The sequence below is a fragment of the Lynx rufus genome, unplaced genomic scaffold (assembly GCF_022079265.1).
Source record: "Lynx rufus isolate CCGP_SWC_20201006 ecotype Redwood Valley unplaced genomic scaffold, mLynRuf1.p SCAF_26, whole genome shotgun sequence".
Taxonomy (NCBI): domain Eukaryota; kingdom Metazoa; phylum Chordata; class Mammalia; order Carnivora; family Felidae; genus Lynx; species Lynx rufus.
This window is the reverse complement of record NW_025814841.1, coordinates 11,844,002-11,868,929: the sequence shown is the minus strand read 5'-3', so window position 1 is coordinate 11,868,929 and position 24,928 is coordinate 11,844,002. Positions and strand designations below refer to the sequence as shown.

Sequence of the window (24,928 nt, the reverse complement as noted above, 5' to 3'; positions counted from 1 at the left end):
GGGCGTCTGGCTGTGTCTCCAGAAGGTGGGTAGCGTCCCGGGGTTTGGAGGAGCTCAGGCCTGGGCTCTGGCCGGGAGAGAGGGAGGGCCCACAAGGTTTCACCTACTGTTTGCACTTAAAGGTGTGTTGGGCTCAGGAGCGGCTTTCCCGGTGCTTGGCAATTGCCCCTGCCGCTTCCCGGCTATGGTTGGCCGGTGCCTCCCTCCGCGGTGCGCCCTCTTGGGGCGCCGCGCCCTGAGCAGCTCCGCACCCCAGGCTTCACCTCTGGCCTCTTTTCTCCTTCCTGCGCCAGGCCTTTTCCCTTGACCCTTTAGAACCCCCGGCTTAGTTCCCCCACAGTCGACATTTTTCCATGCCCCCCATCCCTCTCGATTACCTCCAAAGGGGCGACCCCCACAAGCGACTCCGGCCCTCCCCTCCGCGCCCTTCACCCCTCACCCTTTTCCCGTCTGGCCTCGGCTACCCTTCGGGTGGCAACCGCCTCTTCCCCGCCCCTCACGTCTCCCCCTCCTTCCTTCTCGCCCTCCCGTCTCCATTCATCCAGCCATTGTCTCCCGCCCCCTCCTCCCCTTTCCCCAGGCGGCCTCCACCCCCACCGCTGCCACGTCGTGGTTTGAAGGAGCCAATGGGCCGGCGCCGCCAGGTGTCTCTTACCTGCACCACGTGGGGGAGGGGGAAGGGGAGGGCAGGTAGAGCCACATCCCAAAACAGAAAAGCTTTCAGCCATTGCGCGCTCCACCCGGGGTGCAGCCCAGCTCCTGGCTTTTTGCATAGACGCACGGGCAATTGAATACAAAAAGGGCAGGCCTCCTGCGCCCTCCTTCCCACCCCCTTCCTGCCCAGGGTGTGGAGCACCGACCAGGTGTGGGCTAGGGTGGTTGGTTACCGCCTTTTGCACCGGCGGCGGCGAGGAGGGGGGGGGCGGGCGCTCTTTCTTCTTTTTCTCTTGGAAGAGGTTTTAGCACGGGTTTTCTCGTTCTCACTTCCACCCCGCCTCACCGCCTCCCGACCCCCCTCTCCCCCTCCCCACCTATCGTCATGACGGCGTCTCCGGATTACTTGGTGGTGCTTTTTGGGATCACTGCTGGGGCCACCGGGGCCAAGCTGGGCTCGGATGAGAAGGAGCTGATCCTGCTGTTATGGAAAGTCGTGGATCTGGCCAACAAGAAGGTATTCCTCCAGATTTCTGTCCAATTGATAGGAGTGGGGCAAGAAGTTTATTGTAGAAGTTTGGAGAGTCGGTAAACAAGTGCTCTCGTTTAGCCACTTATGAGGCTGGACCCGAGGCCTACAGAATCCAGAGTAAAACCAAACTTGTTGGCCAACGGCCTGGGAACCGTTTCAGTAATCTGAAATCTGGCTCAGGTGGAGCGGCCGGGCGCAGCCGAGCCAGGTTCTCTGCCCGTCGGGGGACGCCCCGCGGAGCCGGGGTGAGATCCTTGGGGCTCGGGTTCCCACTTCTGGGCCTTTCCGACCTGATCCGGGTGGGGGTGGGGCCGGAGGCAGGGCCGTGTCGACCTCTCTGCCACCGGAGTCGCTCGCGACGAGTGAGCTTTGATTCTGTGGCCAGACCCCTGCAGCAGCGCTGGTCGCCCCAGCAGGGGAGCGAGGAAGGAGGGTGAATATGGGGGCTTCCAAATTGAGGAAGGGGAAACTGACCCCAGTTTCTTTCCGCCCTGGAGGTGGGACAGTTGCATGAAGTGCTAGTTAGACCGGATCAGTTGGAGCTGACGGAGGATTGTAAAGAAGAAACGAAGATCGACGCGGAAAGCCTGTCCTCCGCGCCGCAGCTGGACCAAGCCCTTCGACAGGTGACAGCCTTGGGCCGCGCGGTCCACCTTTATCCAGGCCACTCCGGCGTCCCCCGGAAGGCAGCCCAGCCACACCAGGTCCCACGCCCTCGCCGGCCGGTCCACGCGCATCCCCGGGGCAGAGTGGCAAGACGCCCAACCGCGTGGGTGGAAACCCGGCCTTGGAGGCCGAGGTGGACCTCTTGGGAGGAGGTCGCTGCTCCTCCAAGCCTCCCAGCCCCTAGCGTCGTGGGCCCAAACTCGCTAGTTTTCGAGTCTTTCCGGGGGCTTCAGGAGCAGTCGGGTTTTACCAACTGAGGAGCAGAGGTTGAATCCTAGCGCCCCCATCCCGAGGCCCAGACGCCCGACGCGCCTGTCCTCTGCGGGGCTTTGGGTGTGTGGCTCAACGCTAGGACAGAGGGCGCTGTAGTGTAGATGAGCGGGTGGGCCCCGCGAGGCGTGCCAGAGGCGGCCCCAGTTCGGTGGGAAGCTGAGGGTGCCTGCTTGGCTTCAAGCTTCTGAACTCCTAAAGGCTCGGTTTGGGTTCCCTTATTACTTCTTCAGTGGCTTTGATCCTAGCTGGGGAGGGCTTGCAGACCCGAAGACGTAGGGCTGATCGTTGGGTCACTGTGAAACTGGTGGAACCCCCTTACAGAATTGAGATGACCTAAAAACCTGCTGCTTCCTGGTTCTGACGGGTACTGGATCAGGGATAGGGCGGGGCGCTAAACACCTGTGCACAGGTGCGTGTCCGGTGCTCTCTTGGCCTGTGCTCCAGGACACGAGGTGCGAATTAATCGGGGAAAGTTATCATTTGGGATTGTGTTCCAGGGAAAGTGTTGCCAGACTTCCCAGAGGTCTGTATACCCATTAACCGCCTTTGCTTATCAGAAACTGGCATCTTTCTTAATCTTGAAACATCCGAACATAAAATAACACCAGGGAATGATGTAATCTGAAGGCAACCTGCTGATGAAACGAGACCCGACTTAAAAGTCTTGAATGTGGATTTAGCGCAAAAGTAGACGGGGGCACTGAAGGGAGAATGTCTATACTAAATTCTCCTGCGGGTGAACTGTGGGTTGATTGGAAAGCTTGTCAATCCAAAGGATTCTAGATAGCTTGTGGGAACGGAGCCTTTCTAATATTGCCCCAGCACTGGTGTCCTCTTTTATGGCAGCGTGGTTTTCGTTGGTTACCAACACGTGGGGCCACTTTGCCGGAGTTTGTAAATCCTGCTTAAGTTGCATCCCTGTGTCTTGTTTACAGTTTAACCAGTCAGTAAGCAATGAACTGAATATTGGGGTTGGAACTTCCTTCTGTCTGTGTACTGACGGGCAGCTTCATGTCAGGCAAATCTTGCATCCTGAGGCTTCCAAGAAGGTAAGAGTGCTGGCTTCTGGGAGAATGATTGGACCTTCCTTTGGGGGTGACTGGAGGCTTTTTTTTTTCCCCCATGGTTTATCCAAGTTTCTCCATTTTAAAAAGATGTGTGTCGGGAGTTATTGTTTCCTGGCAGAATTTCAGTTTGAGAAGATAACAAAGGAATAGTGGTAATGGTTTCACAACAGTGTGAGATGTAGTTAATGCCACTGAACTGTAAATATTGTGTTGTGTATATTATTGAATGTTAAAATGGTGAATATTGTGTTATGTATATTTTACCACAAAAAAATCATGACCCTTTAATAGAGATCTTCGAGATTGCAGTAATTTTATAGATACCCTCTGGTGACTTAACAAAAGTTTCTCTTTTTGTTTTATGTTAAGTTTTTGAGATGGTTGCCATTCCCCCTTTTCTAAGCATATTAGCTGAATTTTGACGTTTAAAGTAACAGCAAGTAGGCAGGGGAGAACATTTACTTTTAAATTTTAAGACATTGTAATATTCCCTTCTGTAGAAAATGCTTTATCCTAGAAAGGAAGGAGCAAAGAAAAATAGTTTAATTAAACCTTGTTAATCGTAACTAATTTCATTAAAGAGCTTTGTACTGTGTAAAGACCTAGTCATATAACTAGTGAAACATTAATTATAGCATACTGCACTTTGACTTAAATATTCAAAACTGATTAAATACTGTATCATAACAGTAGGGTCAGCCTTCATCTTTTACTTTTGCTGGTCTTTCTGACATAGAAAAGGGTATGGAGTGAAAAAAACATAATCTTACTGTAAAAATGTGACTTCTCTCTGGGAAGAATACTGAGGGGCTGTGGGGAAATGGAGACAGCGGAGGGCAGCCCCAATGTAGCCAATCATTGCTAATATAGTTGATCTTATCAACTTAATTAGTTTGAGCTGTAACTTTTTTATTATGGTAGGCAAATACTGAACTTGAAAAGATGAAGTATTTTCAGGAAACTGGATGAAGCAAGTCTTCAAAGAAAGATTCAGACTGACAATTGATGTCCCAAGTATAGTGACTAGTCAGTACGGATTTTTCTTTTTACCTCACTAGGGAAATGGAAAGAAAGGAGTTAAATATATGATGACAATTTCAAAAATTCAAGGGAGAAACTCAAGTTCCTAGATCTTAAAGGTTGAGAAAATCACTCCTCTTATAGCAACTTTTGTAATAACTTGGCTAAAGGGGTGGGCACGGGGAGTGTTTTTTGTTAATTAAATGTTAGACCAGTTGCTATCCCCTTGATCCAGAAATAGACATATGAGGATTTTTTTTTCCCCCCTTTCAAATTCTTTTGGAGAGGGGATAAAACTTAATACTTTCCCTATTTGGCTTGAGGAAAACAGCTGTTTTTGTTATTTTAGATGGGCTGCTTTAAAATGTGGGGAAACCTCCAGAGAACAATTGAGACATTTTCCTGAATCACTTCTATTAGGATTTTCATAAAGAAACCTGAACCAACTTAGTATCCTAAAACCAGAAACTAATTTAGTATCATAAAGGAATTCTATTCATGGCAGGGGGGAAGGGGGAGAGAAAATGGTAAAACATAATAATCCTGCCATTCAGAAAACAATATTATTATTTTTCTCTAATATGAACATATTTGAAAATATTCTTCCAGGTTTTTGTAGAAAAGCCTCATTTTTACAAGGAGCATTCATACTACACACACTTTTTAGCCTATTTTATAATTAGTATAACATCAATATCTTTTGTAGGAATTAAATGTTAAGTATTTTTAAGTGGATACAGCTATTTAAAATCTTTTATTGTAAAATGTGAGTTATCAACAGGTTTTAAATGAACGTTTTTGTAGATAATCCTGAAGATTTCACCATTTTTTTAAGTAACTGTTTTGAAAACTCTGACCATGGTACAATGATATCTATTTCATTTTTTTAAAGATTTTATTTATTTTTTTGTGAATCTCTACACCCAACATGGGGCTTGAACTCACAATCTCGAGATCGAGTTGTAGGCTCTACCAATTGAATCAGCCAGGTGCCCCTGACAGACATCTATTTTAATTATAGCATGAGCAGGTGTACATCTGATAGATCCAATGAGGAAATCTGAATAGAAAGAGACATTGTATAAATGTTATGGTTGCAAACATTAAGTCTTTATTTCCTTGACTTTCTAATGTATAAGTAGGTAGAAATTCCCAGTAAATCAACAGAAACTATCTTGAAATTGTAAGAAAAATCTAAATTCAGTTTTAAAAAATTCATCTTTGACAGTTATTTGATGGGGCTTTTTTCTACTAAGGGAAACAAAAATGCATTAGTACAATATTTGCCCAGACAGTTGAACTTGCTTAATAAGTACGAGAGTAGTACTAGTAGCTAAGAACAGTAGGTAACTATTTCTTTACCGTTGAGATTTGTGATATCTTTTTCTTTTTTTTTTTTGAGTCTAATTTGAGTTCTCAGGTATAGCTAGAATATTGGTCACAAAACTAATGTGGGACTATAATTTGGCACAAAATCATGCTTTTTAGGTAATCAGGAATTTACTATCTTGCTCTGATTTTAGTATAAAAATATGAGTATTATATGAGCCTAGTATTTAACTATGTTTTGTAACTGAATCCTATATCTGGGTAGACACTGTAAATATAAGCATCTTTATGAGAACTGAGAGGGCTAATGTTGCTGCCTGAAAATACAGACTGTATGAAATGATTATGGCTGAAAAGAGTGTAATTTTATCAATTAGAAAATGTATGACAGCCCAAATATAGCTTCAGAAGTGTTTTGAATGGAATGTGTAATGGAACACAAATGTAATCTATTGCCTTAAAATAAGGTAATTTTTTTCCATGACCCTTGTATATAGGATATAATACAGTACTAGAAAATAGTCACTCTTATATTTAATTTTAGAAATTAATTTTGGTAAAATATACTCCATGCAATTCTTAGGTTCCTAATTATTAGAGAAACATTAAATTCATTGAGTTAACAGTGTCTACCTTGTCCTTCCTCAGAATGTATTATTGCCTGAATGCTTCTATTCCTTTTTTGATCTTCGAAAAGAATTCAAGAAGTGTTGCCCTGGTTCACCTGATATTGATAAACTGGATGTTGCAGCAATGACAGAGTGTATCCTTTAAGTGATTACCCAAGAATCCTTTGAAAAGGTAGCTCCAGATAAAATGGCAATTCAGGAAACTTTAAAATCCTTTTGTTAGTGTATGAATGAAATTGACCTGTCCAAAATTTGTCTACTGTGCTAGGAAGAACTAATAGTACAGTTACAGGCATCTTTCAAAGTAGCTTTTATTTTTATTTTTTTTATTTTAGAGAGAGCGCCTGCATGAGCAGGGGAGAGGGGCAGAGGGAAAGAGAGAATGAGAATTGTAAGCAGGCTCCCTGCTCATCACGGAGCCTGATACAGGGCTCGATCCCATGACCCTGGGATCATGACCTGAGCTGAAATCAAGACCCCGATGCTCAACCAGCTGAGTCACCCAGGCACCCCTCAAAGTTATGATTTAATTAATTTAAATACTGATTTAGTGTGATGGATTTAGAGTTGGATTTTTGTGAGTTGAACATATCTAAAATAGATTTCCATTTCACATTATGGGAGTGTTTTTGGTTTTTTGGTTGATGAAGAATGTGAAAACTACGTTCTTTGATAACTGATTCCAAGGCCACTTATTCTTGATTGTTTTAGGGGTTATTTTGACACCTTTCAAATGGATATGCATTTTTTTAAAATAGCGGAATATATGCTCTTTACAAACGTTTCATTGGTATTTCTTTTAACCCTCCTTGGGTTTCTCAAATACATATGGTGATTATAATGAGTCCTCTTTTGAGATGGTACAATGAGGTGGGGACTTTACCCCAAAATCCTTTCATTACCAAAATAGCATATTTGATGCAATATGCATCCTAAAAGTAAATTTTATAATCACAAATCTTGTAGTCATGAATGACTGACTCGTCATCTTTCATCCAGTAAGTTTTAAAAGTGCTAACTAATAAGTAGTCATGTGCTAACATCAGATGTGAAATTGAGTAATAGAGGGTTGGGCAACTCACCCAAAGCCACTATGAGAACCAACTTAAAATTGCATTTAAGTTCTTTCAGGAACCTGTGGGTCATAGATGTTTATTCTTAAACTTTCTCATTTTTTAGGAGCCAAAGCCTGATTCTTGTTTTATTCCAGAATTTCCTTTCCTGATTGGAAACTGTTTGCATGCTTTTCTTAACCCCTTGTAAGCAGGTCAAACCCATTATGTCTACCTTCTTTCTGGAAGTAGTTAGCTGGAAATTTGCTTTAGCGTCCCTAGTAGTGCTGGGAGATGGATGTAGTAAGCTCATTTTGAGGGAACTTTTGTAAGAATTAAAAGGTTTGGACACCAGAAAAATTCTTACTGATTGTTTTGTTGGTTTGAATGCTGTATTAGCCTGCTAGGGCTACCATGACAAATACTATATAGACTATGTGGCTTAAACAACAGAAATTTTATTTGCTCACAGTTTTGGAGTTTGGGAAGTCTAAGGTAGACAAAAAGATCCAAAAAATCAATAGATGGAGAGAAAGTCTAATAAAGTTATCTTAATTTAGAAAAAGACAATTTGAGTAGAAAAGGCAGTATATTAAGAATTGTTTATCCTTGACAATTCAGTATCCTCTTTTAGCAAAGAAAATCTTCCCCTAGTGATTATAGGTCACATGGTAGTAAAAATTTCCACAGCTACAAGCAAGAGATGCTTATATTTGGGTTTTTTGGTTTTTCTCAGTGTGTTGACAGTTCAGGGAAAATTTATTAAAAGTTCATCCTTTTTTTTTTGTTTTGTTTTGTTTTCTCTTTGGCTTCTTGTGACCTTCACGTGTATAAAATTTGGGGCTATTAGTAAGCATTTTCATTGTGGTGATCTGGACTTTTTACTTTCTGCTTTGCAGTGGTATATAGTACTTTTTAAAATAAAATTGAATTATCTGACATTAAATTTTTTTTTTGTTTTTATATTTGAGAGAGAGAGAGAGAGAGAGAGAGAGAGAGAGAGAGAGGGAAACACAGAATCCAAACCAGGCTCTAGGCTCTGAGCTGTTAGCACAGAGCCCTATGTGGGGCTCGAACCCACCAACCTGAAGATCATGACCTGGGCCGAAGTTGGATGCTCAACCAACTGAGCCACTCAGGCACCCCTGAATTATCTGACATTTAAGTGAATAGATATAGGATGCTATGACAATTATTGTTGTTTTCTTGTCATTCATATTAATCCTAGCTCTAAAACTGTTGTTGGTGGTTCTTTTTCAAGTGCCATGAAGATGAAAATCAGAAATATTTGACTATAGTAAACAAAGAAATTGTGAATAAAGCAAACTTGGACTCCATTTCAGACATATCGCACTTGGAGTATGATCTCATGGCCCTTTAGTAATGCATTCATTAGAAAAACTAAGGTATTTTCTTTTTTCTTTTTTTAAGTTTATTTATTTTGAGAGAGAGTATGTTCAAGTGCATGAGCAGGGGAGAAGCAGAGAAAGAGGGAGAGAGAGAATCCTAAGTAGGCTCCACACTGTCAGCACAGAGCCTGATGCTGGGCTCAATCCCATAAGTCATGAGATCATGACCTGAGCCAAAACCAAGAGTCAGCTCAACCAACTGAGTCACCCAGGCACCCCACTATTTTCTGTTTCTTAAATAGCTTAATTATATCCTACTTCCTTTGGGCTTACATTGGAAAAGTCTTAGATTTATAGTTTTGTTACCAATCAGAAAATTGATTTTAATCTTAAATGTTCTTATTAATGTTTTATCTGCATATTTTTTCCCCACTTAATGGGTAAGAAATCTTAAGCTTTCCTAACAGTGGTTTTTATTTTACATTGCAGCTGTGACAAGTTATTTTATGACTCCTATTCAGAGGAATCATTACTTCCTTGACTAGACCACCAAAGTCCCCAGCTCAAAAAGTCATAATGGGGCTTCTGGGTAGCTCCGTCGGTTAAGCATCGACTCTTGATTTTGATTCAGGTCATGATCTCATGGTTCGTGAGTTGAGCCCCACATCAGGCTCTGTGCTAATAGCACAGAGCCTGCTTGGGTTTCTCTCTCTCTTTCTCTTTGCCCTTGCACTGCTCATGCTCTCTCTCTCAAATAAATAAACTAAAAAACACAAACAATCATACCAAATATGACTATCTACTTGTCCTTATCTATGCATAGGATTTCTACAATGTCTGGACCAAAGAGTTCTTTCAGTTCACGAAATATTTCCCTTTCTAATATGGAAATGACACTGAATTTGGAAACCTAAAGATGGTCATTACACATCCTTGATGGTTTTGCCAAGTAGATGGAGAGTCATTTGCTCCTGAGGGAATGAATACCTGTTGGACCAGGTAAACCAGCAAGGGAGGGAGAGGCTCTTGCCAACCCTTGGAAAGGAACAAGTAAGAGAATATGTAGCTTTACTTTCCTGGGAAAGTTACTTACCTTCTCCAAGCTTTACTTTGATCTCAGGTATTCCCAAATGAAAGCTTTGTAAACCACTAGGAGCTATGTAAATGAAAAAGTATGACCACTTTGATAAAAGAAAGGGTTTAGGAATTTCTTGAGTGCGGTTCTCGTCCTTATTTTAGTGCTTATTTCCCTCTTTTGTCTTTGTGTTGGTTCTGAGACCACTTCTGGTGTTAGTTGTTGGGTCTCTCTGAGTTCTTCAAGTTGCAGTTTTGTTACCTGCTTTTTAAATTATGCAGTCTCAGCAGACAAGAAGACCTCATTTAGCAGATGAACGATGGGTAGCATTTTGTAAGCTTTTTATTTAATCAGGTGAGGTGGTGAGGGTGTGAAATAGGGATTGAGGCCTCAATTTTTATTTTTTATTTTTGGAAGAAATTATCTTAGATTTTTTTTGGAAATTAATAGTTTTCTCCTGTGGAAAAGACCTTTCGATTATGGGACTATTTGTATAAATGACTTCTTTTATCCATTTAAAAAAAAGAACCCTATTTTCCCCCCAGTGGTGGATGGAATTACTTCCTCTTGGTTTCTTAACCTATTTTTTCTTTGCTTTGTTGTTCATGAACTAATTTATTTTCATTAATCAAGACCTCTTCCATTTTGTTTATTGTACTTAGCCTTTGGCAAGAACTTTTTAATGAAGTCTGGCCTTGTAAGGAGAGCAGTGAGCACTTGTGAGTTAAGTGCTTACTGTATGCGCCTCCAGCAGCCTCATAACCAGTGGGGGAGTGTCGCCCCCTTTTTACAGCTGGGAAAACTGAGGCTTAGAGTTAGAAGTGTCAGCATTTGAGCCAGAGTCCTTCTGAGGTAAAAACCGTGCTCCTTAACTAGGGGGTAATATTCTAGAATTTACAGAGCTCACTTGAGGGTGGTGTTACATGTTTAAATAGATGATCTCCCTTGTAAGTTTATATTCTGTGTTTCCTGAGCACGTGTTGAACTATTCAGCAAGAAAGAGGAGTGAATAGAAATTTTGTAAAATTTTTATCCAGTTGGATCCGTAGGTGCCATTTATTATTAGCAAATGCCATTTCACTAGTACAGCTTTCTATTATCAGGATAAAAAAAAAAAAAAGTCACTAAACCACTCTTGTCTGCCTGTCCAAGGGTTAGTAGGGGTGTGTGTGTTTCACCACTTATTTATTTTTTTTAATAAATGTGTCATACTCATGTTCTCCCAATCACTTTTTTTTTAATGTTTATTTTAGAGAGAGAAAGAGACACAGAGCACAAGCAGGGGAGAGGCAGAGAGAGAGGGAGACACAGAATCCAAAACAGGTTCTAGGCTCTGAGCTGTCAGCACGGAGTCCAGTGCTGGCTTGAACTCATGAACCCCAAGATATGACCTGAGCCAAAGTTGGATGCTTAACCAACTGAGCCACCCGGGTGCCCCTGTTTCACTACTTCTTGATGAGGGTGAAGGATTGTATGTGTGTATGCATGTGCTAACACAGTGATATTGGCCTGTTTTCCCATATATTAAAGATCAAGATAAAGCCTTACAAGCAGAATGGTTGAGAACACAAGCTCTCAAGTCAGATTTATTGGGGGTGAATTTACTATACCTCTTAGCTTCATTTTCCCCATCTTAAAATGGCCATGCCTATTATAAGGAATGATAAGAGGGGCACCTGGATGGCTCAGTTGGATGAGTGTCTGACTCTTGGTTTCTGCTCAGGTCATGACCTCCTGGTTCAGGGGATTGAACTCTGTGTCAGGCTCTGTGCTGGTGGCAGAGAGTCTTCTTGGGATATCCTCTCTCTCTCTCCCCCTCTCCCCCCTCTTCCTTCCTCCCCCCCACCTCTGACCCTATCCTGCTCATGCTCTCTCTCTCTCAAAATAAATACACATTAAAAAAAAAAGAGAGAAGAAGAAGATAGTATATGCAAACACGTAGCCAGTGCCTGGCCTCCCACACACTTTCCAATGTTGCTGTGATTATTCGAACCTCACCAGGTTGTTGGGGATGAAGACAAACAGCTTCAAAGGACTTCCTTGTTGATTTAAGACCTTATTTAAACTATTTTACACTTAAAAATTTTTTTTTTAACTTTGAGCGAGTTTGGATATAGACCTTTTAAAGCCTCAGGTACATGTTAGTACAGCTAATCTTCAAGGTTAACTTAGCTTCTCCAGTTGTAAATAGTGTGTGTGGTTCATTCTGCACTTACTCGCTTATTCTGATAAATCCAACAATTGCATAAACCTTCATTGCCCTTCTTAAAAGGGGGAGGGAAGTACCAAATCCTCCTTGGTACTTTTTTACGTATGAAAAGGATTTTACATATCCCCAAGTGTACAGTTAAGCTAGGTTAGTAGTTGACCTTGTTCACTGGAGGGGGAAAATTATCTTTGGCATCTCATCGGCATGATATGAGCCAAATCCGCAAATACTCTGGTTTGTGGTCTGTAGTAAGTGACTAGAAATACTGTATATTCTTGGCCAGCACTCAGAGTTATGTTAATTTTGTGTGGTTATTTTAATTATAAAATAATTTACTTTTAAAATCGGAGTTTGGGAATTTCAGGATAATTTTTTTGGTTTGTTTTAGATGGCGTTAGAAGACTTTGTTACCATTTTTCTAAAGTAGACATTTTCACTCTTGTGGCATTAGCCCATACTTCTATTTTATTTCTTTGAGATTACAATTGAGTCATCAGTTTTGTGTTTTGTTAAAATAATACCTCCTGAAGTAATATTCGTTAGGATCGGTCTTATTTTTTCCCTTGGAAAGAGTAAGCTTCTGGGAAATACAGTTAGAAAACTATGGGTTTTTAGATTCTTTTTCCAGCATTTTATTACTGTTATGAAAAAGGTTTTGTTGCCTTGGCTGTTAGTTCTGTTTGACAGTGGCATTCTTGATTTGCTTTTTTCAATTTTTTTTTTATGTTTATTTATTTTTGAGACAGAGACAGAGCATGAATGGGGGAGGGTCAGAGAGAGGGAGACAAAGAATCTGAAACAGGCTCCAGGCTCTGAGCTGTCAGCACAGAGCCCGACGCGGGGCTGGAACTCACGGACCGCGAAATCATGACCTGAGCCGAAGTCGACTGAGCCACCCAGGTGCCCCATTGATTTGCTTTTTTCAAAGCCTACTTTAGTATGAGAGGTTACTTACAGAACCTATTTTTTTAATTATGGAACTCAAGGGTAATTTATCACTTGCTTTTTTCCTTCTTTCCTTCACATAATTGTAGGAAATTCAGTTCTTTGTTGGAATACTAATCCAACTTTTCTCTTGCCATATTGTTTGTTATTCTTCTTGTTCATTAGCATAGGTATTTTATTGTAATATGTCTGGCAATTAGGCAATTGGTGTTTTAAATCAAAGAGTAAGAATAGAATGGGAGGAAACAAACTTGTCTTCTGAAGGGTCTATGACAGGAAAAAATGGCGTGGGGTTGGAATTTCTAATTGGGATGCAATTATAATGTAGCTTTAGCTTAAAAAAGAGGTTACTTAAAAGTGAAAATTAATAACCAAATGTGTATTTTTAAGCAGTCAGAAAAGGTAACTTTTTGGCTGGATAAGCTAATAGTGGCAAGTTTTTGGTGATTCACCCCGCCCCGAGAGAGTTAGCTAATATTGATGAACTCCAAAATCTCACACTGTGAATTCCACCTTCAGCTATGGTATAAGTTTGGGTCAAATCCTGAAATCTGTTTCACTGAAAAGAGTGCTAAGGAAAATGTTCCCCCCACTCAGATGAAGGCAACAGCTGGACTTCTGTAAGCTCAGTGTAAATGCAGCACTTTGCTCAGTTGTAGCCCGAAATGTTAGTTTTGTTCCCACCATGTCTGGCTTTACCCTTCCTCATTTCCTCATGGCATTTCTCATTTGGAAAGCTGGCTGAGCCTGTTCGTGCTGTTGTGGTTGCCTCGAGGGCAGAGTGAGTAAGTTGCATGATGAGCCATAAATCAAGGGACATAGACTCATCTTTCCTTTCCTCAAGATCAGACGTGCAGCAAGTAATTCAATATATAATTATGAATTGATAGAGGAAAGAATTGGTACTAAAACATTTTTTTTTTTTTTTTGCTATTCTTTATTTGTTATTCATGTTAAATTCTGGTAAGGATTATGGATTGAGCAAGCCTTTTGAAGAGAGGGTGTCTGTGTGTGTAAGTGTGTGCGAGTTTTGGTTTAGGTTTGGGCATGCAGGAGGTTGGGTGACTTTTAAAAGTTGTCGGGAGCTTAGAGCTGCTGATCCTTGGTGTGTGATGTCTTGAAGGGAAACATGTTGGGACGTGTTATGTGGAACCAAGTTAGCCAAATGTCTAGAACATATTCCTACTTTAAATGTAGAATTCAGTAAATAATCCTTCATCTACCAATCTTTGTCTACACAGACAGGATACTTTACATTTTTACTTTTGATCTTTTTTCACTTGACTTTGATATATACATTTAGAAAATCTCTCATAAAGTATTGCTTAAAATGAATTAAGCAAAGCTGCTTCTCTTGGTTCAGGGAATTATGTACACATAGTCAGATCAGAGCTGTATTGTAATCCCAGCTCTCTTACAGATGAGCTAGTGGACTGGGTAAGTTATGGAACTTCTCTAAATCCTAGTTTCTTCATCTGTTTGGTTTTACTCTTATCTATCTGGTAGGGCTATTGCAAAAACTGGAGGAAACAGTCAGTGTGTGTGGGGCGTGAAATGTTTAATAAATGTCATCATTTATGTCACTAGATTCTGGGAAATGATAGGTGCTGTGATAGATGGATAGAGAACAGAAGGAGGTAGGGGCCTGTGCTTAGGAAATATACAATACAGTTGAGGACAGAAATATTTTATGCGAATGGTAATATCTAATCAACTCTTAAATTGACGGTTGCAGCCTAGAGCAGTTAGGGAGGGTATTGGTGCTGGGTAGGAGTTACCTATGGTCTAATTTGGTTAGGGGATTAGAAAGATAGGAGAGCTTCATAGACTAGTTAACTGAGGAAAGGTGGGAAGGCTAGAAACCTCTTTATAGAAGAGAGAAAACAGTGGTTTGAATGGAATATACTCTCCCCATTCCTATTCCTTCAAAGCTTGATTTCAACCAATATTCTGTTTGGGGATAGAATGTTGTGATGTGGTAAACGTTCCTGTGCTGTTCTGCTTTTTGGCCATCTTCAAGCAATCGCTCTTCCTTTAGGCCAGAGGTCAGCAAACTTTTTCAATAAAGGTCCAGATAGTCAATAGTTTATACTTTTTGTAGGCCACATATGGTCTCTGCTCATATTTTTCTTTTTATAATCCTAAAAATGTAAAATCCATTTTTCTGTTTTTGATAGTCCAAAAACAGGCTGACCATCAAGGGTTGACTCTTGCAATGTCTTTCTTTCATTTCCTAAGATAGGGTGTGTGTGTGTGTGTGTGTGTGTGTGTGTGTGTGTGTGTGTGTATTTACTGATAGGGGTTTTGATACAGCACTGTACAGGTCCTTACATGGGGTTTTTTTAGCCAATTTTCTTGAAACTCTGTTCAGTAATGGTCTCCTATATTATAAAAACTTTCTAGGGGTGCTTGTGTGGCTCAGTTGGTTAAGCGTCCAACTTTGGCTCAGGTTATAATCTCAGAGTTTTTGGGTTCAAGCCCAACATCAGGCTCTGTGCTGACAGCTTGGAGCCTGGAACTGGCTTTAGATTCTGTGTCTCCCTCTCTGCCCCTCCTCTGGTCATGATCTGTCTCTTTCTTAAAAATAAATGTTTAAAAAAATAAAAAAAAAAAAAAAACTTTCTCTGATCATTCAGTGGATGGTGAGGGGTGAAGTTGGAACAATTGGGAACCATTAGCCTATACGAGTGGTTCTCAACCTGGAGTGATTTTTGCCCATTTGGGGACATTTGGCAATGCCTGGAGATATTTTTAGCCAGAACTCAGGTGGGTAGAGGCCAGCATGCTAGTAAAAATCCTAGAGTACACAGGATCCCCACCCTATGCACCACCACCCACCCACCCCAAAGAATTGTCTTGGCCAATAGTGCCAAGGTTGAAATAAAAGTGATTTATACAGTGGGATTGGTCTCCATTTCTTGGATACTTTTCTCTTGATTCCATCATAGCCCCTGACAAGGTCAAAAGCAATTATTCTAATTGCAGGGTTTCAGGGGTGCCTGGGTGGCTCAGTTGGTTAAGTGTCTAATTCTTGAGTTTGGCTCAGGTCCGTGAGCTCACAGTTCATGGGATCAAGCCCTGAGTTGGGATTCTCTCTCTCTTCATCTTCCCTGCCCCCGTTCGCACGTGTGCGCTCTCTCTCAAAATAAATAATAGTTAGGGCGCCTGGGTGGCCCAGTCGGTTAAGCGTCCGACTTCAGCCAGGTCACGATCTCGCGGTCTGTGAGTTCGAGCCCCACGTCGGGCTCTGGGCTGATGGCTCAGAGCCTGGAGCCTGTTTCCGATTCTGTGTCTCCCTCTCTCTCTGCCCCTCCCCCGTTCATGCTCTGTCTCTCTCTGTCCCAAAAATAAATAAACATTGAAAAAGAAAAAAAAAAAAAAAATAGTTAAAAAAAAAAAAAAAGAATCGTAGGGGTGCCTGGGTGGCTCAGTTGGTTAAACATCCAACTCTTGGTTTTGGCTCAGGTCGTGGTCTCGCATTTCATGAGTTCAAGCCCCGCCTCTGGGATCTGGGCTCCATGCACTCAGTGCAGAGCCTGCTTGAGATCATCTCTCTCCCTTTCTCTCTGCTCCTCCCCCTCTCACTCTCTCTGTCTCTCTTGAAATGAATAAATAAATATTAAAAAAGAATTGCAAGGTTTCAAGGGACTGTTTAGTGGCAGGGTTTGCGTGGTAAACTATGGCTAGTCACAGCTAGTCCTTCTTAGTTCTGTAAGGATTCTTAAAGTACCCCTCCTCACCCCCTCCCTTGCCTTCCCAGAAAATTTAGGGCAGTTGTCTCCCCAGAGTATCTTCATCATTTGTTTCTACTGTTTCTGTCCTGTCGTACTTTTTGAAAACAACACTGGATTAATACTTACTGTATACCTTCCATGGGTAATCATTTCATCTTATTTTTAAGATTTTATTTTTAAGTAATCTCTACACCCAACATGGGGCTCCAACTTAAAGCCCCATGATCAAGTGTCACAGGCTCTACTGAGCCAAGCAGGTGCCCTGATGACCATTTTAATGACCCATTCCATGGTCATTGCTCAGGTGGAAGCATCTCCTGGGATTGATTTTCTAATTCCTGAGGGGTCAGCACATTTATTTCATCACTAGATGATGTAAACGGTGGGATTAGGGGGTGGGGAGTGTAGAAATTATCTACCATTTCAGCTTGATGATTATCCTGTGAGTATACAAATAGGCATCTGGTGAGTTCAGAATTTTGGTCATAAATGTGACTCTCAAAGTGTGATTATTGTGGGTTATGAAAGTTGGTTACCCAAGGGTTCTAGGATGAGGGGGAGGACATCGCTTTTTATAATGCCTGCTTTGTGCCCTGGACTTGTTTTATCTCATTTAATCTTCACAAAAATGCCCAGGGAGGTAAAGATTATCACAGCTTTGGCTTTTCAGATAAGCTGAAGTTTAGTGGGGTTAAGTAATTTGCCAAGGAACATATGCCTGCATTTCTACATGTAGTATATTTAACTGCAGAGAAATGTAGCCGGATGAGGGGCAACACAAAGTGAATTTGCGTAGCACTGTGGGAAAACAACGTCTCTTTAGTGGAGAAAGAAAGGAGGAAGGGGGGGTGGAGCTTGTGGAAGGAAGAAATGGAAAGGGATTTTTAATTGAATGGAAAAGGATATTTATTGCTCATTGAATTAACTCCTCAGATGATTGGTTATAATGCTTGGTGGAAGTTAGGCTCTCTCAACTGTTTGAATCTTGTATCCTCTTTGATTGCCGTGAAGTAGTGCTTTGAAGTTTTTCTTAATGTCTGTCTTCATTTTTTACCCTTATTATAAAGTACCAGTTAGAAAACTAAAAGGCAAACAACCACCCAGATTGCTGTTTTCATTCCAAATTGGAGGAAAGATAGGTCCCACAGTGTTATCTGTTGTATACGTTGTGTACTATATTATGAAATTTATGCAAATTTGTACATAATACAAAGTATGACTGTAGTATTGAAACTTAGAAATAACAAAATTAAACATTTTAATGACTTCTTAAGCAACCATTTTGTCAAAGATACATGCTTCTTTTAGATTATAAATTTGTAAAACTTGATGTAAATCTCTTCTGGTCCCACTCCCCAACCCAACTTAAGCCATGCATTTCTCAAAATCCATGTATCCTGGCTTGCTCAAAGCATGTATTCACTTGATTGAGAGGCATATTAGCCATTGTTTGTTAGCTCTGAGTATTTGAATTCTTTCTACAAATTTACTCTCAAAGGACAAGCATTTGCTGCCATCTAAGAAGGCTATACTATATGGCTCTATAAATCTGGTAGGGAAGTTCTGAGTAAAGGTGGCATAGAAATAGTGTCATCACTAATCTGAAGTTGTTTTTTTTTTTTTTCAAACAGCCTTAAAAAGCCTTTTGATGCCTCATGATCTTGACTGATGTAACTATCTTTTTTTTTTTTTTTTTCCTTTGAGAAAGAGAAAGAATCTAGCAGGCTCCATGCCCCGTGCAGAGACTGATGTGGAGCTTGATCTCACAACCATGAGATCATGACCTGAGCTGAAATTGAGTCAGACACTTAACTGACTGAGCCACCCAGGCACCTGCCTATCTATCTACCTACCTACCTACCTACCCACCTACCTACCTACCCATCCATCCATTCATTTGAGAGAGAGTGGGGGATATTTATTTATTGAGAGAGTGAGAGAGATGTAACCATATCTTTAAATTTTTTTTAATGTTTATTTGAGAGAAAAACAGAGCTCATGTGGGGGAGGGGCAAAGAGAGAGGGAGACACAGAATCCAAAGCAAGCTCCAACCTCTGAGCTGTCAGCACAGAGCTGGACGCAGGGCTCGAACTCACGAACCATGAGATCATGACCTGAGCCGAAGCTAGATGCTTAACTGACTGAGCCACCCAGGCATCTCTAGATGTAACCATATCTTTAAGTCAGTATGATCACTGCCTTGGATGTGCTATAAAGATAATATTGGATGAAGAGGATGTGCTATAAAGATAATAGGATGAAGAGGTTTACTAACTTTGGTGTATACTAGGTAGTTTGAAACTAAACGAAAGTGCTTAGTATTCATGCCTTTGCTACTCAATAAATAGAAATTTTATTACTAGTAGTGCCTCAGGATAGGATTGATTAGGCCACTTTTTTATATATTTGCCCAAGAGGGAAATTGGAGACTCCAAAAAGTGTGGGTGAAGTCCAGACTGACAGGAAGCATCTATTCTGTGATTTCAAATAATTCTTGATCTCAGATGTATTTTACTTGGCTTCTTGGCTCTGTGTAAGTTTAATTTGGGGTTAGAAGCAACCTCATGTTACTTCCTCAAAATGTTTCCTTAACTTAATATCCCAGGTTTAAACTTTGAGAAGAATAGTTCAGTCTCCCGGTATGGAGCCTCTCAAGTTGAAGATATGGGGAATATAATTTTAGCAATGATTTCAGAGCCTTATAGTAAGTATTGCTGTTTTAACAGTTGCAGACGTAGAGTTTGATCCTGCCATTTTTCCCTCATGTATACTTTTAAATCTCCTGCCATATCTTTGTCTTCCTAATAGGTAAATGATGACTTCTGTTTTCTCATTTTTAGATCATAGGTTTTCAGATCCAGAGAGAGTAAATTACAAATTTGAAAGTGGCACTTGGTAAGTACTAGAGTGGTATTCAGTTTGAGCCTTTTAATTTGTTTTATTCATATTGTGATATTTAACTCTTCTCGTAACTTCACTAAACCTTTTGGCTATCCATTGTTAAAAATATTATGTTATTTATAAAAGAAAGTTGTATCTTTTTAAAAAAATTTTTTTTTCAACGTTTATTTATTTTTGGGACAGAGAGAGACAGAGCATGAACGGGGGAGGGGCAGAGAGAGAGGGAGACACAGAATCGGAAACAGGCTCCAGGCTCCGAGCCATCAGCCCAGAGCCTGACGCGGGGCTCGAACTCACGGACCGCGAGATCGTGACCTGGCTGAAGTCGGACGCTTAACCGACTGCGCCACCCAGGCGCCCCGAAAGTTGTATCTTAAAGTGAGCTTGGATGTTGGCATTAAACTTAAGTGGAATATTTGTATCTTTAGTCACTATGACCCATAGGTGTTGTATCTGTGACTCTTGCTTTAGCCTCTCAGAACTATTCATCCTCTCACCAGAGAACTTCCAAAGGAAAAATCATAGGCTTTAAAAGAGTTCACAAGGCCCTTACGGAGATAATTTTAAGTATGTTCTATCAACTTCTACTTTAAAGCAAAGGAAATAACTGACAAGAAGTATGAAATGGTGGGATCTCATTCTGATGACAGAACTGTTCGTAAACACAGCAGTGAATCCCTGAGATTGCCTGCTGCCTGAAATGAGCAAAAACTTTGGACATCTTTGCCCAGCGAGAGACTTTGAGGCCTATTTAGTTGGGGAGAAAGTGACTCATTCTGAAAGTGTCCTAGGACTATTAGAAATATGAATATGGGAGGAATAGCACATCAAAAGGTGTTAAAATATATAATAGGTGACTTGCAAATGACTCATTAAGGTGTGGGAACTCCCATGCATTTCCATAAACACTCTGATGGCTCCCCTGTTTGATAGGGGAGATATTTTAATGGCAGTGTTCTGACTGCATGCACACATTCCTGATGTGGGTTAATTGTCAGCTTTATGCAGATCTTAACTTTTGCTGTCAAACTGGATTTAAACTCCACTGGTATACTGGCCGGATCTCATAATAAATTTAAACGTATTCTTCTTGGTTCTAGGAACTTACTGGCTATCAGGGTATCGGGAGAACTTTGCTTTCTGTGACTTGATCCTAGGTCCTTTTGAGTTTATGGCAAGCAGGCAAGCAACTTCACTGATAGATGGTTTGTTGAGTGAGCTACCCGTGTGGGACCTGCTTTGGCACTTTCCTTTCTATAGTGAACCACCTAAAGAATACTTTGTGCCCAGATAATTTGTTTATAATATTTTTATTTATTTTTGAGACAAAAAGAGACAGAGCATGAGCAGGGGAGGGGCACAGAGAGAGGGGGACACAGAATCTGAAGCAGGCTCCAGGCTCTGAGCTGTCAGCACAGAGCCTGACGCAGGGCTCGAACTCCCCAACCATGAGATCATGACCTGAGCTGAAGGTGGATGCTTAACTGACTGAGCCACCCAGGCGCCCTGAGTGCCCAGATAATTTTTGAGGTTCTGAAATAAATGAGGCAGTATTACAAGTCTGTCTGAACACCAAACAATACCTTATGTGTAACTAGGAAAATGGTGGGAGGGAATAGTTTGGACTCCCTAGTGCTAATTATGCAAACTGAAGTTTTGCTTGACCCACAGCAGCAAGATGGAACTTATTGATGACAACACCATAGTCCGGGCGAGAGGTTTACCATGGCAGTCTTCAGATCAAGACATTGCAAGATTCTTCAAAGGACTCAATATTGCCAAGTTGGTTTTCTTTAATTCTATTTTGTTTAGTAATCCCAAAGGGATAATGGGTGTCCTATCATTTTTCCTCACTGTGTTTTTCCCCCACTGCTGTCTGTCCTTTTCAAAGGGGAGGTGCAGCACTTTGTCTGAATGCCCAGGGTCGAAGGAACGGAGAAGCTCTGGTTAGGTTTGTAAGTGAGGAACACAGAGACCTAGCATTACAGAGGCACAAACACCACATGGGGACCCGGTACATTGAGGTACGTCCTCACAATCTGAGATCCTTGGCATCTTGAATGAATATTAATGTTGGAAGGCTCATAAACTGTATTTAATTCTCCTTTCTTTTCTTAGGTTTACAAAGCAACAGGTGAAGATTTTCTTAAAATTGCTGGTGGTGAGTTTTTTTTTTTTTTTTTTTTTTGTGAGTGCTTTTTATATAATGTGGCTATAAGAAGAATCTAAAATTTATATACTAGAATAAATAAGTAGGGTCATGAATGGTTTCTATTGCCTAAAGAAACAAAGGAATTGACTTTTTTTTTTGTATAAGTTGGAAACAAGACCCATATGGTATCAGTGACTAAATGTATACACTCACCCTAAGGCTTGAGTCAACCAACTGTAGTTAAATAGCCATTAACAATAGTAACTTACGAGAGAGGCTGGCTGGCTCAGTCAGTAGACCATGTGACTCTTGATCTTGGGGCTGTGAGTTCAAGCCCCATCTTGGGTGTAGAGATCATTTAAAAATAAAACCTTTAAAAACAAAATAGTATCATAAAAAGGTGAAAGGGTCATTGTAAAGTCTTGTACAGGAAGAGAGTAGTTCTTGAAAGAAATTAAATAGTCTGAAAACTACTTTGAAACAATCACAGAATACCACACCAGAATACCTGGAATTGTTGCATATCTGCTTATGGTTTTTCTCTCAAGCTTCCTTAACTCATCAATGACCAAAAACATAGTACTTTTCTTGCTCTAATATGTTTGAGTATGTAGTGTTTTGTTTGCAGTACTATGGTCAAAAAGAAATGGGAACAGATATTTATCTAATTATTGAGTAATTTGTTACTTTAAAAGCTGTAAGTAATAGATAAAAAATGTTAACTATGGTTTGTCTGACAGATTTTTTCTATACATAAAACTACTTTGTAAGTTTCTATTGCTCTGTTCATACAGCTTTATAACTTTCTCCTTTTAGTATATTATAAATATTTTCCCATGTAACTAAATATTACATGTTAATTACTATACAATATTAAGTATCATACATTATTTTAAAAACACCCCTGTTGGGCATTTAAAGCTTATTTCCAATTTTTCATGCTAAGTATGTTGCAGTGAATATTTTTGTGTCTCTGAATATACCACTCATTAGGATACCTCTCTAAAATTAGGATGGCTGAATCAAAGAATGTAGGTAGACCTTTTAAGAGGCTTTTGAACATCTTCTATTGCCAAATATATACTAGGATGACTTTTACTTAAATATAGAGAACTTTTGTATCTCTGCATTATATAGCCCTGGTTAAAATCCTTGCAACTGTTGAACTTGTAGTAAAAACATCCTGTTTTCAATTTGCTGGTATATTTCTATTCTGGCACTTATTCCTTTAGACAAATGAAGGCTTCCAAATTCAGAGCTTCAAATTTAATAGTGCTTCCAGAATCCCAAAGTGATGTTTGATACTGGTTGGTGATAAAATACATTTGGAGTTGCTATGGCTCTGAGGTTCCATGATAGCTAATATTGTAAATTGAAGAAGCAAAGTTAACTAATATGTTCATGCCTGGGATTTCATGGCTTGTAGGTAGTATGATAGTTTGCTCTTAAAGGAAAATGTTCCTGGGGCACCTGGCTGTCTCAGCCAGTAAAGCATGTGACTCTTGTTCTAGGGCTTGTGAATTAAAGCTCCATGTTGGTGGTAGATGTGCATTTGAATATTTGCTACGTGGCAATATTGTACAAAATGCTTTATGTCAGGCAGAATGTTGATAAATCTTGAAATTAGCTGCCATGTATGTTCATTATACTCCCCTTAACTTGATTATTTTTGAAACTTTCTTAATAAAACATAGTCAGGAAAATAATAACAAAAGTCACCAAAGTGCTTCATGTATAGTAACTTATTTAATTATCATAATTTATGAAGTAGGTAATTTTAAACTTGACTAAAGTCATAACCTAGTAAATGGCAAAGTCAAGATTGGGCCCAGACATTCTAGCTCCCTGACCTGTGCCCTTACCTATCACAATGACTTACTGCCTCTCTGTGAGAAGAATACAGTGGTTGGTGCATGATTTAACTGTCTGGCCACCTTCCTAAGTTAACAGGTATTTTATGAAAATGGTAGGGGAAAAGTTTCAAACTTGTGGGAAGAGAATTCTGATTCCTGGGATGTTGTCATGAATTCAGTGGGAGTGTGAATTTTAATTAAAAACTCAAGACATTGCCAAGAATTTTGCCATTTTAAATTTGGTAAAGTTGATGTCTTAACCATTTCTCCCCATGTTTCCTGGTATTTGTGTTCCCTAGGTACGTCCAATGAGGTAGCCCAATTTCTCTCCAAGGAAAATCAAGTCATTGTCCGCATGCGGGGGCTCCCTTTCACGGCCACAGCTGATGAAGTGGTGGCCTTCTTTGGACAGCATTGCCCCATCACTGGGGGGAAGGAAGGCATCCTTTTTGTTACCTACCCAGATGGTAGGCCAACAGGGGATGCTTTTGTTCTCTTTGCCTGTGAGGAATATGCACAGAATGCATTGAGGAAGCATAAGGACTTGTTGGGTAAAAGATACATTGAACTCTTCAGAAGCACAGCAGCTGAAGTGCAGCAGGTTGGTTTTTTAAGAACATTTTGGTGCTTAGTGTGATTTATTATTTATTTCCAAGAACAAGACTACATTATTTATTGTGCTAAAATAAAACTTGAGAAATATAGAAAGTGTAAGTGCATTTAAAAAATTTTTCATTCCATGATTAAAAGATAACCACTGTTATTTTCTATACGCATAGGAAAAATACTATGTTTTTATATAATTGGAATACTGCTGTAGATATACTTTATATTCTGTTTAAAACCTACATATCTTGAGGAGTCTGAGTGGCTCAGTTGGTTAAGTGTCCAACTCTGAATTTTGGCTCAGGTCATGATCTTCCGGTCCATGGAATTTAGCCCCCCAAGTCAGGCTCTGTGCTGACAAGTCAGAGCCTGCTTGGGATTCTCTCTCCCTCTGTCTCTGCCCTTCCCCCGCTCACACATGTGCTCTCCCTCTCTGTCTCAAAATAAATAAGCTTAAAAAAAACAAAAAGTCTCTTACCAATAAAAAAAGAAAAAAGAAAAACTTCCATATCTTGGAAGTTTACTCATGTCTAAAAAGTTCCATTTTTGATATGTCTCAAAGGTACATGATTTATTTAGAGAACCCATTGTACATTTAGGTTGGGGTTTTTTTCTCCTATAAGAAATTTCTATATAAACATGCTTATAAAACTCAACTTCTGGTTGATTTCTTTAGAACTGGATGGTGTGAGCTTTTAATGTTTTTAATAACTTACCAAATTTATTTCCCAAAAGGCTTACTCAGTTCCATACTGCTGGTGACAGCATAAAGTGCCCTTTTGTCCTGTTATTGCCTTCCAGAATTCAGAGGCACAGAATTTGAGGCACAGATGGGACAATCGTTTGCCCCACATGGTCCAGACATGAAGCCATCTGCAGGG

At 40.5% G+C, this 24,928-nt stretch overlaps 1 protein-coding gene across 3 annotated transcripts in view; it reads left to right on the top strand.

Annotated features, from left to right (window-relative positions):
* Positions 1–1,039: 1,039 nt before the first annotated feature.
* Positions 1,040–24,928, top strand: part of ESRP1 (epithelial splicing regulatory protein 1) — a 53,431-nt gene continuing 29,542 nt past the window's right edge. For 2 of the 3 annotated variants that reach the window (XM_047088989.1, XM_047088987.1), the window contains exons 1-10: positions 1,040–1,171; positions 1,684–1,812; positions 3,061–3,174; positions 6,190–6,304; positions 19,141–19,239; positions 19,376–19,430; positions 21,108–21,218; positions 21,328–21,460; positions 21,555–21,597; positions 23,741–24,042. In XM_047088989.1, coding sequence (XP_046944945.1) covers positions 1,040–1,171; positions 1,684–1,812; positions 3,061–3,174; positions 6,190–6,304; positions 19,141–19,239; positions 19,376–19,430; positions 21,108–21,218; positions 21,328–21,460; positions 21,555–21,597; positions 23,741–24,042 — 1,233 coding nt within the window. The remainder of the gene's footprint in view (positions 1,172–1,683; positions 1,813–3,060; positions 3,175–6,189; positions 6,305–19,140; positions 19,240–19,375; positions 19,431–21,107; positions 21,219–21,327; positions 21,461–21,554; positions 21,598–23,740; positions 24,043–24,928) is intronic. The other variant, XM_047088988.1, reaches the window with a different exon arrangement.